Consider the following 14297-nt stretch of genomic DNA (forward strand, 5'->3'; position numbering starts at 1 on the left):
ATGAAAGAGCCTTCAGGTTGGACAGTACCTTCAGCAGCAGAGGGTATTTGCAGATCCTCTGAATCGGGGTGAGAAGGTAGCCCTCCAAGGGAATATCTGTGCTCTTCTTCCCACCCAGTAACATACAATGCTGATGAAGAAAGGCAAACAAAAAAGTATTAAAAACCATGAGAAATACAGAGAAACACACATGATAAAAAACAGAAAAGAAAATTAGCACATGTGCAGACAGAAATGAAAATGATGGGTGGATCAGAAGGAATTTCTAAACGAAGGATGTAAAAATAGTGGAGCTCTGTTTTAGCTTCTCCAGCAGTCGTACTGTCCTCTACATATACCGAGTGATGAAAAATGATTTAAAACTTTAAATTATCTCTACACTTGACTTCAACATATACTGTTGTTTTTGTGTTAAACTAATGAAGCCTGGCTGTTTGAGTTCAACTGTAATAACGTACAGTGCATCATATCGCATTACGTTAGTACATTTTGTATAGTCAATGTATATCAACATTTTTCCATATTCCTTGCAGGAAGTTCCCAGTTTAACAGCGTCATGATATATAGTCCCTTCTCCAACCGAGAAACCACAAACTTACAAATATGTTATTAATATCACAGTATGTTGAGATTGTCTGCAGATGTTTTCATTCTATATTTATTCATTTCCACAATAAACAGTATTTATTTGGCCCTTGTCATTTCCATTCAGTCACAGTCTGTTGCACCGGCAGTCGATCTATAGGGGTCCAGGTGGAGGAAATGAATCCATTCCCGTTTGTCTCTGAACGGCTGTATAGTATGTTATATATATATATATATATATATATGTCTGATGTTTGCTTAAACAAGCATCTATATGTAAATAATGGCATGCTCTTCATACTGATAAAACAAGCAAACAAAATTGTGGAAAACATGATTTTCTGCTTTGGAAACTGTAGATTTACATAGAAATGATCATACAAATCAATGACGTGTTAGAAAGAATACCAAATCTGTATATAATTTACAATAAGACCTATGTACTTCCTCTAAAACTGCAGGGGTTTATATTTGCAAGTGTATTTTATTTTTGCCAATATTTACACTGGTTTTAGTGACCGGCTGCCTGACATGTGTTGGTTCAGAGCTGTCTGATGGTGGGCAATGAGTCCTCCAAGACATCCTGCTTCCACATACCTGATTGTAGTAATTTGCTCATTATCCGACTCTCCCAAGAGCTTCATAATAACTCATTCAGCAGAAGGTGTGGTGGAGCAGGGAGGCATTCAAAACATGCACTACTGTTTCTTTCCAGAACCTCTTCAGTTTTTTTTTAACATTTTCCCATTTTTCTAACAATTTAATTAAAGCATACATTTTTTAATCTGAATTTTTTAGTTGCAATTAGGTTTGTAAAGGGACGGAAAATGTCCAGTAAATTTCCAGAATCTTCCTGGAAACTTTCCATGGGAAGTTAAGCTGGGGAATTTTGGAAAAATTCCAAATTGGAAACTTTCTATGGGAATTAAGGGAATTTATGTGAATTTACTGGAAATTTGGGGTAATTTAAACAAACTGTATCGTATACAAACATAAATGTAAATATTTGTGTTTTGTCATAAGCAAACATCCATGTAAAATAATACAATTAAAAAACATGACATTTCAACGTAATTATTTGGGTAGAACTTTAGTTTTAATTCTTAAACAATAAATTATTTTAATGAACAGCAAAAACATGAACATCAAAAAGTTACGTTTTTAATTGCCCATAGAGGCTGTATCGCTATACAAACTCTCGTTATTAGTTTCTGTGTTGAATTAAAAGATTAATGCCTTCCCTTAATTGGAGTTATTTGTATTATATACATGCTAATATAGATATTTTTAAGAAAGAAATCTCCAACATTTTTGTATTAAGTACCGATTCCCATCACTACAATATTTAGTAAGAGAAAATAAATCTATTGAGAACATCTATTGTCTTTATCGAGAGTGTTTTTAAAGAAAGAGCATGCTGCACATTCTGAATATATATTGATTTCATCAGAAACAGTGGGGTTAGAAGGTGACCCCTATTATTTTATTATCACTAGATCAATATTACTTCAGAAGATTACTCTCTGTTTCTCTCAGCCGGGAGATGAAAGCAGACAAACAATGAAACATCCGAGTTATGATTTGAGACCTCAATACACGCAGGGTTAATATACTTTCTGCTGCCAGAAAAAAATGAATAAAGAAATTAATAAAAAATACATTTAAATGCAAGTATCAGTGAGAAACCTCCTCATCCCCCAGAAGAGTTTGACTGTAAGAGCCTCTACGACCAGTGGAAGTGAAGCTTCCTCTGAAGTGCAGCGTGGGGGGGGGAGGGGGGAGGGGGGTGGGAGGGGTTACAGTTACAGTTACAGTTTCTCCACACCCTGTATTTTGTTGGAAGGCAGCTTGTCAGTGCACAATATCACGGGATGGCATGAAAGATCAAACGCAGCCAGGCACATAAACCACTTGAGTGTTCTCCAATAAGAGAGAAAAAAAAAGTGAATCAGATCAGCTCGGTGGTGCAGAACGATCGTACGGCAGCTTGTTTCAGGTCTACACGGTCCGGGATGTGGAAGGTTTCGGATTTGATGAAAGGAGGAACAAAAATGCAACTTTGCAATTCCCCAAATCCCTAATCTCTCGACATTTCTCTTCTGCACGCCTATCCAAATTCACCCCATCTTCTCGCTCTCCTTCTCATTTGTAATCTGCCAGCCCCACAGCCAGAATATTCCCTCCGCTCGCCGCTCTGACCTCCTTTTGCTTTCACTTCTCTCAATTCTTCAGATGCAATTAACAATTCACTTGTATGTTAAATTTCAGAAGCTCTCCTCATTGTGCGATTCAATTAGCATGGAAATTGTTCATTTAAAAGCCACTGGCGTTTCACTTTACACTATTAATTAAAATGACAGCGATTCTCCCTGGTCACCACTCAGACAATTGCAAAGTCTTGACTTTGTACTAGAAATATAACACATATTCTTTGTAAGTTTAACACTCGGTGGCCTATATACAAAATGTCTTCAGTCAGACTCACTTGTTTCTATTGTGTTGGTTGTGTTGCTACAGAAAACACGAGAGCCGGTCCAATATTTGACTTCATCCTGAGCGGGTCTGACCCTGCTTTACGACATAACCAGATGTTGTGTCGTGATTTAATTTTGGAATCGTTCATGTCACATAAGACCGAACCAATTAACCGCTGCATGACTGAGTGAGCCAAAGCAGCACTTGGACCCCGCTCACTTCAGAATAATGCTATGGAAGCAAAAACCATCAAACGTGGAGCCTCAGATCTCTCAGCCAATCCCAAAAGAAGAAAAATAAGACTGCCAACAGTCCACAGCTGGATGGCCTAGAACCTGCTGATGATTTCATTGGTTGAAACCCCCAACCCCTCCCCGATCTCAAATCCCCCTTGAAGCTGCTCCGAGTTCATTGTCCGGGGCCCGAAAGGTTTGGGTGTGAAAACACGGAAGCAGCTGGCAGCAGAAACGCGACGGGAACAACAATACACAAAGGTGACCTTGATGGGGGCTGCGTCCTGTCCAGGCAGGAAGAACCCTCCGACCTTGTTATGGTTTCTGCCCTTTATTCAAGTGTTAAAATGGAAATGTAGGTGAGAGGCAAGGAGGAAGAGGATGGAGAGGTGGCAGAAACAGAAATACGCAACGAGTAGGGGGGAAAAAAATGTAGGTCAAAGGAAGAGGCAAGTGGAGTGAAAAGCATGTTTGCATAAAAAAAAAAAAGACAATCAAGATTCTTTGTGGGAAGAGGAAGGAAGCCAATTAAAATGCAGGACCGAGAGATTTGATGTCTGGGGGGGTGGGACGTCTCACCAGCAGGAACGTCCTGATGTTGGGGATCTTGTTCAGCTCCATGAGAAGCCTCAAAGCCTTCTCGTGGTTACTGCAGTACTCGCCGTAAACTGAGAAACTCTCCCTCTGCAAAACAAAAGAAAAACCAAAAACACAAATTAGGACAGCATGAAGGGCATTCATATTAACGCTGCATTAGAGTAGGTACACATGCAATAATATTGAGTATTTAGTACATTATAGTAATGTTTTTTACACGTTTAGTTCGCTGTACTGCGGTTCCAAACCAGAAGTGGCATTTTTTAGCCACAGATTTCTGGAATTGGGCCACCAGCTCTGACATAACGTTGAACACAATTAAGTGAAATACAATCTGTTGACAACACGAGATGTTTCATTCAGAAACTGCCCAGATTCGCTCTGCCTCTCATGTGGTGCTTCCTGCCTGGCTCCAACTGTCAGAGAAAAAGACATATTGTCCAGGACACTGAGCTGCTCCACATGTAAACACAAGCTTGATCTAAGAAGGACTTCTTCACAGCGCCATCTGATTTGTGCGATATGTTGCAGGGCAAGAATGGAAAGTGCATGGAAATATACAACAGCTTGTCATTTTGCAATATGCGTATTGTGCATGTTGATTTTGCATGAGAGGACATTTGCGATATATCATGCAGCTATGCTTGTTCCTATAGTTCACCTCTACGTTCAAAGTTGAAGGGAAGACTGCTGACACATTTGGACACAGTTGGGTTGCAAGAGGCCCCCCGTGTTTTGGTACGATTTCCCTCCAATACATCCACTCAAGTGCTTAATCTAAAGAATGGAGACATGGCTGCACTCATTTGGCCAGTTTGGGTTAATGTCAGAGTATTTTACGTTATTTGGGCAACCTCAATGAAATATCTGCAAATTCAGTAATGATAAGTACTGTTCATGTCTTGATTCTGTGATTCTACCCACACTTTCTGCACTGTGGAAAACAGATGGAGGGGAGATTTAGACGTCGTTGTGGTCGTCCGCTGTTTGGCTCTTAAACAGTGTTAGCATATTTGAGTAAAGTGCAGCGAGCTCCAGTTGTGTGCGTTGGTCCGAGGCCAGGACATCAGAGACGCACGCTGACACTGAACCGACGGGGAGCAGCATGTGTGTTTGTTGTGATAATGCGAGTAATACTATACACGCAGTATATCATGCTTCACAGTCGCTCCCCTCTCCTTTCAGTTGCAGTGTAAATATTGGGTCTAATAGTCTGTGTCTTTGCGACTGGAACAACTGTCATCGTTCATTCGGCTTGTTTAAAAATGATGGAAATGTCATTACGACGGACAGAAAATAAGGAGATGTGCTGCTTTTATAGACGTGACTGACTTTTGGTCTCCATGGTCTTTTTCAAGTGAAAACACCTGGTTTGTAACGGACGTCCAATCACTCAAAACCAAACATGAACGTATAAAAGGATAATAACCACGTTGATGATTTTAAGTGGTGTAGTGGTTAACACTGTGTGCAACAGAGCTGCACGACATATTGAATAAGACTGAATGCATGGAGATAAATTATGTTTCCATTCATGCTCAGTTCTTTCAAAATCACTCGTATTATTTCATACCGAGTGGTCACAGGACAAAAGTCAGAATCACAGGAATCGAGGAAAACTGACCAAAATGAAATGTGAGTTTGAGACAGTCAGGCTTGGGTTACAGCAGGGGTGTTAAACACATTCTAGTTCAGTCTGATTTCCATGTAAGTGGGCCGGACTGGTAAAATAAAGCCATAAGAGTCTTTAAATGTAAACTTTAAACTTTTATAGTATAGGTGATGAAAACATCTATACTTTCACCAAACCAAACAATTACTATGGAAAATGACTAATCCCTGCAAAAAGAAAATTTCAATGAAACCTTCCGATGCAAAATGCAGTGAAATGTCAAATAACTTCTCTTCCATAAGAGCCTCTTGCTTGCCGGTTTTGGCCCACTGGCCTTACGTTTGACACCCTTGGAATTAGGCATAGAAGAAGGATGAGTGATCATCTTGAGGGTAATGAACATTTTAACCTTTGTTGATAGATTTACAGTGAATCTGTTGTCCTGGATCACAATAAACTGGAGAATTTCCCCCAGAAAAGAGCTTAAAGTGGATATTAAGACCAGTGTTGATGCTCCTGTAGGTTTTGCAGGTATGTACAGTGTTACCACTCAAAACCTTGTTTTCTCAACAACATAATAACCCTACTTTTTACATTACTACACTTCCGGGCTGCGTATTAGCGGTACAAAAAAGAACAAGCTCTAACGCTTCAAGTCCGACGTGCCTTCATCCGCATCTTTTGTCACAGTTCTCTTTTTCAAAGAAGTCGGCATCACGGTGAAAATGAACAAACTGCTCGGCAACATAAAGCACTTCCCCCTTTTTCTCAGTGTGCAGCGACCCAAAGCAAACCAGAATCAAGCTGTCAATTAGTCTCCTTAGCAAAACGTAATACGACGCCAAACGCCGCTGATTAATACAGTGTGGCTTGAAATGCATTATTCACAAAGCATATGTAGACAACAATGTGCATACAGTTTCGCAGCTGCATCTGAATGTAAAGCCTGCAGCTAATCGGTGGCTATCGTGTGGCGTTGGCTATGTCACAGTAATTGGGATGTGAAACCGTGTGCAAGGTGGGGCCCAATTTCGAGGTCCCAGAAACTGAAACTGTCATCTGAAACAACCGAGTAAGTGAAATCCAAGACTGCAGGTGGTGGGAGGAACCTTTCTACCTGCACTGGAAAGCTGTCACCTGAAGCAATAATCAGTCAGAAGAGGTGAACTGAATCTGAAAAACATGGAATCATCTTGAAAACAAACAAGCGTACTGATGTGTAAAAAGAATTATTCAAACTGTTTTACTTCTCTACAAAAGCGACTAACAACTAACTTTGTACAGTAACTCTCTCTGCTCTTTAAAGCCCGTCTCTGTTGTACACAGCAGCGGCGACAGAAGCAGCCAAACAAAGCTAACGGATCCTTTTTATAAAAGGAGCTGAAAATCTTTTGTAGTTGTGTAATAGCACAATGTAAACGGTGGGCTATTTTCTTTTTTTTCTTTTTTAACCACACAGGCAGGATCACCAACACGCCCAAAGCCACATTTGGCCAGTGATTCCAGTCCAAAGCACCACTGGGAGCAGCAGCTGGGCCGGCATATGGCGAGAAGCCCCCATACAGTCAAACTGACTTTATACAATACGCTGCCGGAGCAATCATTTTGGTCTGTTTGTTCTTGTGTGTGTGTGTGTGTGTGTGTGTGTGTGTGTGTGTGTGTGTGTGTGTGTGTGTGTGTGTGTGTGTGTGTGTGTGTGTGTGTGTGTGTGTGTGTGTGTGTGTGTGTGTGTGTGTGTGTGTGTGTGTGTGTGTGTGTGTGTGACTGCTGTGAGTCTGGATATGGTGGTCGACATCCAAACTCTTCGGACCATCTACTGAAAGTCATTTATATTCAATGCTGCTCATTAAACCTATTCAACAGGCTGTGGTTTGTGCTCGTGAATTCAAATAAAGAGGGTTGTATTTACAAGCTACCAGTGCTTCAGGTTCCTATGGAATAAAAAAATAAATAATACATTTTAATGAAATGTGCAGAGTTGTGTTATAACAGCCTTGGTTCCCGGCCCAGTGTGCCCACAGCGTCCCGCCAAACGTTACAAATAATAAATCTGTGCACGACTGAATGAATCGCAACACGTACGTGCGAAGCCTGAACCTTGTACACAAGCCCCTCTTGTGTAAGTTATCAGAATGAGAGATTTACAGTGGGCTTTACAAAAATGGAAATAAGCATTTAAAAAATTAAGTGATTTTTATTTTTTTTATGTTAATGTTTCATGTCTGTTATTTCTGATAAGAGTCTGTTTGAAAGAAAATTCTGAAATTTAATCATAAATACATTGTACGAGCTGGTAAATGAAAACTTAATTTCTGTAAAACGACAATAATCTCCATTAAACTTCCAATGTTTGTGAAGAGCTATTAGTGTTTGCTTCTATGAAAAGTTAACTTGCCTGCAGTGGGCAATTGCACCTCGATTAAAGCCACTTCAGAGGCACACCAGACCCCCCAAAAAATAAAATAAAATTTACTTTTTTTATAATCCTTCATAACGAAAGTTGTCTCATTAACTCTAAACTCATCAGCACCAACTCCTCACACAATTTAAATTGTCGTCATTCTGTGAAGAAATCTCTCAGCTCCAGCGGCCTCTGCAGTCATCCCTTTACACAAGTACTTTTAAGCACCCCCTTCCCCCAAATTCAAGCACCGATATCGTAGCAAGAAAAAAACACATCCTGCCCGTATTCTGATTATAGTCGATATTTCTGCCAGCTGATCTCTTTTATGAGCTGCTGACTGTTAATGGAGCCGGTTTCACTTTCACACAGTCTAAGCTACACTATACTCTCACCACCTCCGTGAAGAGAGGAGAGCTGATTAATGCATGAACTCAGGACCTAATTTTAAACATTTCTGTAATCAGTCAAATTTGGCAGAGTGGGTAATGACACATTTTTCTGCTACAGTATGTAAAAAAAAAAAAAAAAAAAACTTGAAGCACAGCTTCAATACTACTTTGCACAGACTTGAAATCATTCCACCGTCTGCACAGAGATGCAGCCTGAGCATTGTCAGAAAGTTACCTTTCCCCCTGTTTACGTGGAGAGCGTTAGGAGAACGTTTCGGAGCGTGTTTGAAAAGTTCCATCTTAGGGTGCTCTGGTCTTGGTCTTGGGTTAGGTGGTCTTGACTGCATCACCTTATACATACACATATATATCGGACTTATAATGAAGCCTTGAAATATCCTCCAATAACATCCTTAGGTTGAAAATTTCTATTTCCAAGTATTTCAAAGTGTTCACTATAAAAGTTTAACCCAGTAGAAACAGCTTTTATTCAGTCTGTCTGCTTTCTGTAATTATATTTAATGAGGACAGACAGGTATAACTACACAGCACCTGGCTATTATTTGAAATCCAGCAGCAAACAGAGATGTGAGTTCATGTTAGGTCGTTTTTTTATTAAATATTTTCTGAAATGAACCGTACCTGAACACAAACAGAATGCCTGATTACTGAGAGAGTGTTTGGGGACATGTAAATGTTTCTACTGTGCATCAGTAGTGCAATCTCACAAACACAAAGCACGCCTCTTTGCAGCTATGTTTACAGCTAAACCCCGCCCGGGGCGTTTCCTCTCCTCAGGTGACAACAACTGCACGGTTATACATCCTCGGAGTCGGCTGCGAGGTTAAAACAGGGTCGGAATGCGAGGCTTTTAATTTCTACAGCGTCATGTTTTAACACCAGGACTATTCTGACAGACTGAAAGACACCATTTGTACCCAGAATAGCTCAAAGAGTTTGGTTGTTTCTTTTGATAAACACAAGTCTTCGTCACAGGAATGTTTTCCCGGAGGTGTGGATGAGAGGTTAGTATCACACTCAGAGGATTCACATCCAGTCAAAGCACAATGGGAGCAGTTCAGAGGGTTCAGAGCGTGCATAATGACACGACTGTTGCTCCGAGCACGGGGCTCCTGTATACATTCCCCCGAAATAGAGCAAATATTGATGTCTCTGATTTCTCCTCTGACTCACTTTTCCACGTCTGGAGATTCGATAATTCGGAGCAAACTGTGAACTTTAAACAACCGTGTGCATTCAAAGACACTTGAGTAAGTAGCACAAAAGTGGCATAATATTAAAGCATCGGTCTCTAATTGTTTTACATGTGCAGCCGCCCAAACCATCTTGGCAACATCAGCTTTGAATAGCAATGAATCTTCCCCCTCTTTCTCCCCGGACTGTGAGTGGCAGACACGTCTCGCCGAACAATGCAGGGGGTTAATCAAGTCCCGGTCATGGTGTTGACCTCAGGCAGAGGTCAAGGGCTGGGGCTTGGAGGGCACCAGACGGGGCCAGCTCATTGGCTGAGAGGTGTCAGTGCCGAAGGAGACAAAGGTCACTCGGTTGGTGAGGGAAGTGTAATGGATACTCAACTGCAAAGGTGACATGTGGGAAGCTTGATAACTCAACACAACAACAGACAAACACAGTGGCAGATGATATCACCACACACAACAAGTGAAACAGACACGCATGAAGCAGATATTATGTGATTAAATATTTCAAACTATCATGATAAATGCAGTGTGTTGATGCACTTGGCCAAAATTCTCTGGTTGAGCCTTTACAAAGATATTTAACACTATCTGGACAAACAAAAATGTTCTATTTGATGTAGTTGTTGAACGTCAACACATTATCTCCAAAATGACCATTGTCATCCTCTGATTCTATGCTTCTGTTTGCATTATCAGTGTTTTGGAGATCATAGGGTCCTTATTGTTATGTAGAAGCTGGGCGATAACATAGGCTTCAGTTTTAAACATGGAAATTATTTGATATACAGATCATCTCCTTTGTTAGTGTGTAGTGAAGGGAGTTCTACCACTGATTTAAATTGCACTTCATGACAATGATCCTGCAAGATCGGCTTCTAATAAACCCGGTTAAAGGTTAAAAGACTCTGACAATGACAATGCAATATGTCAGGATGCTGAATGCTAACATCCAGAGTAATGCATGAAACAAAGAGCCTCATATTCAGAGAGATTTGAAATGTGACAAAGTTGTTTAAGATTAAAGGCTTTGGATGACTCCTAATAAACACAACGTACTTCAGGAACAATGTGTAAAATACTTGAATATATATAAAGAATAATTCTGCCTTTTTTTAATAGTTTTAAAATAAATGTTCACTTAGGTGACAAAGAAATTGGTCGACAGAAACTTCTTCGACAACACTTCTATCCAACGACGGCTGAATCAGGGCAGGGATGAATTGATGGGTTGGGAGATGGATTGTTGGAGATGGACAAACAAACCAACAAGTAGAAATCTGACAATAGTGCTCAGTAGTTTCTGATATCGAACAGCCTGGCACAATAGAAAATAAAAAATCGGTATTTAATGCATATTTACGAAAATATTTTAAGAAATTAAAAGTAATTTCTTCTTATTAGAAAATGTTAATAGCTGTTGCTCATTTACAATGACATACTAATGGAGCAGTCCTCCAGGTGCTTGAAAAACAAGAGTTTCTTATTCACAGTTTAATAAGGAATTTAAAGAGAGGCAGGCCTCTGTGTGCAGCACAATTCTACTATAACACAGTTCCAGTGAACCTTCTGGGATATTCTTGCTGTGTGACTGTAACAAGTGAACAGAAAGTGATATCTCTCACTGGCTTGGGTCATCATACAACACTGCAACAGCATACTTTGAAATATATTCACCCTATTAGAAATCAAAGCGCTTGAAGCCAGTCAGACCTCAGAGTGACGGTTAAAAACAATAACACGCCGAGCTCCTTGAATCAATTCTCCGTCCTGACACTCGGCCTGACGAGCTGAATCACCGTGACAGCTCGCACATGTGTGAAGATGAATTTTGATGAGGTGATTCAGCAGCGATTCACGGAGGTGATTAAACACCATCCATGTCACAGATTGAGAAAGATTGTGTAATGACTTTGCTAGAATGAGTTGATGTGTTTACTTGGTATATAGTTTCTTGAGACCGGTGTGACGGCTGAGTTGTTGATCGTTATTATCGGTACAGAACTCCTAAATCAAATCAGAAGCAAAGATGCAACGGTGCAGTCCGCTCACGGCTGTGTTTCCGCAACAGAATACAAACTCCGGTGCATTTTTGTGCCTTAGTGAAAGTTTATGGGAGGGAGACAAACACAGAGCGAGGGGCGAGAGAGAAGGAGCTGGAGATTGAGCGCTACCAGCAGAAACATTGTCCCCTCGCTGAGTGACACACCAGCTCTTCCTCTCCGGACACAGACCCTTCTTTGTTTGTTCCCTGGGGCCAAATAAGTTCAAACAGAGGGGAGTTGGGGGGGGGGGGGGGGGGGGGGGGGGGGGGGGGGCATGTGTTGGAGTTGCAGAAGGGAGAGGAATCTCTGGTAGGAGGATGGAGCAGCTGAAAGAAAGAGAATGATAAAGAGAGATGGAGGACAGAAGTTAGGATGTACGTCTGTTTGGAAAATGAGAAAAAGTAAAGCGTGTGAGAGAGCGTGGCAGGACCGGGGGGGTGTCCAGGAGACGAAGGGGTGTTTCATGTGAGAACGAGAGAATTAAGGGGTATTTTCACAGCAGGCTTTGCACGCTTTCCCTGAATCTGTGGTTACGGGTCGCCCATGAAAAGAGTTTGTGTGCGTTTTTTTTTTTTTTTTTTTGCGTGGAAGAGGAATTCTCGCGTGCAAGCGCTCCCATGTGCACGTGGCACTCCCCTGCTTTGTATGTGTGTGAAATGCACTTACAAACTGGAGGAACACGTATCCCAGTGCATGCTGGGGCTGCGGTTCAGGCTGCAGGCTGGCCTCCACGGCGGACAACACCTCTTTGTGCAGCTCCAGGATGTCCTCGATGTTAGAAAACAGAATCTGCAAACAGGAGGATGATGTAAAGGGAAGAGGATGCAGAGGAAGGATGAGATAACGGGCGGGAAGAGGTGGGGGAAAAGAGAACGGAAGTGATGAGTAGAAATGTGGGAAAATGACATAAATCAGTCAAGGGAGAAACCGATTTTGTGCAAAAACCCAATCGTTTGTGGGTCTTACCTTGACATGTTCGGGTGAGAGACACTGTTGGTCGTCTGCAGTCTGTCTGATTCTGTGCAAAAAAGCCTGCAGCAGAAGCAAAAACAAAGTAGGTCAGAAGAAATACAACAAAAACCACAGCACAGCATCGTTATCATCAGCTGAATCATTTACCATCAAACTATGACTACACACAAAAGCGACGGTAACTAAAAACATCAAATTCAAGTGATTTCCTAACAACTGAAAAAAAATAAAAAATTGGTCTTCAACCATAACTTCAGTGACTTAATAAGCCTGTACTATTCAATTTAAGTATTATTGGCTATGTTTATGAAGAAGAAAGTATTTTTCCCTAAAATAGAGTACCACAAGTTAGCATTTTAGCATCTTCAGTTTCCTCTATAACAGCAGACGGGACAAACGTGTGTTTGGTCTGAAGCCCGATAAAAATTCTGTGTTTAAGAAAGGCATGAAAGATTTTGACTTGCTTTTACAGAGTATTTTTAAGGTCATGCTAAGAGAAGAGACATGTTTAGAGGACGTGAACGTGCTAACCAAATGTAAACAGAAAGCTCTCATGGTGGGAAAGTTGAAGTCAAGGTAAACTATGTTGTTAACTTAAAATTAGCCTTGTACTTTTTGGCAACTGTGGTTGAAGCTTTTGAAAATGATGAACTCACATTAATGTGTGAGGATTACCAAACTGACAGAGTATATGCAGATCAATAATCCAAAACCCAAAGTCAGCTTGTCCAGGGATTAGCGTGCTAGCTTCAAGGTTAGCCAACAAAAACATGGTTTTATCAAGGTTTTATCAAGGCAAACTGTGTGTGAAAAAAACCCTGTGCAGTTTCTTTAAGGCTCCATTGAGACAACAGTTTCAAGTGAAAGTGCATTGTTTTTGTTTCAGAAACGTTCTTGCGTTTGCATGGCAAAGTTTTGAAAACGATGTCCGTTGACACGGAAATGGCAGAAACGCTGAAATCAATGTAGTTTTCATGTTGAGCCACTAGTCGGTTCTGTTGGTTGTTTTTGTAATGAAACCACACACACATGCATCAGAGAACAATACGCTATAAACAATAATAATGGCGAGTACACGGAGATTCGTATGGGAGGGACAACGAATTTGGATTGCTATTTCGGCCACCATTGTTATTGTCCATCTACTTTCACATGTGCAGAAGAACTATTTACTACAGTCGTGCTGCACATGCACAGTAGCGGCGTTTCTGACATCTATGCAGAGACGGAGTCAGAGCATTTTCAAAAAGTTGTGTCCCCCACCGGCGGAGTCGGAACGGTTTTGTAAAGTCCCACCTTGGGAGCCATTTTCGAAAACTTGCTTTTTCAGTAGCTTCAGTTTGTCGTGTAAACGGAACCCCAAAACACAGCAGAAGTTTTATGTTTTCAATCTGCCTTAGCCACTTCTTAGCATGTACTTTGTTAAAGATGCTTTACTATTTTCACTGGATTTTACAACTGTATTTCAAATTGCAACTTGTATAATAAAAATCTGAATCGGCTAACTCTATCCAAGGTATTTGACTAGAAGCACTATTTAAACAATTGACTTATAGAAGAGAAAGGGAACTTTAAGCGCCGATATGCACAGGACTCAAGGCAGGCTTTTTGAAATCATCAGCCATCCCTCGCATATAGCAGATCAACCAAGAAGTGGAAGTGTAGGTTCCCCATACAGACCAGCTTAATGCAGAATGTATGTGGTGTTTGTTTTGAGGAAACAGTGCATGCAACGTCTGTCACATATGCATGAGCACAAACGCACAAA

The 14297-nt window shown here is 40.9% G+C and overlaps 1 protein-coding gene across 1 annotated transcript in view; it reads right to left on the minus strand.

Annotated features, from left to right (window-relative positions):
* The window catches only part of prex1 (phosphatidylinositol-3,4,5-trisphosphate-dependent Rac exchange factor 1), a 106069-nt gene that overhangs the window by 67543 nt on the left and 24229 nt on the right, over positions 1-14297 (minus strand). Inside the window, exons 2-5 of the mRNA XM_080469832.1 lie at positions 12524-12589; positions 12224-12346; positions 3873-3977; positions 29-130 (exon numbers count right to left, since the gene is read on the minus strand). Of these exons, the coding sequence (XP_080325958.1) occupies positions 29-130; positions 3873-3977; positions 12224-12346; positions 12524-12589 (396 nt within the window). The remainder of the gene's footprint in view (positions 1-28; positions 131-3872; positions 3978-12223; positions 12347-12523; positions 12590-14297) is intronic.

Source organism: Lipophrys pholis (genome assembly GCF_963383615.2).
Source record: "Lipophrys pholis genome assembly, chromosome: 8".
NCBI lineage: Eukaryota > Metazoa > Chordata > Actinopteri > Blenniiformes > Blenniidae > Lipophrys > Lipophrys pholis.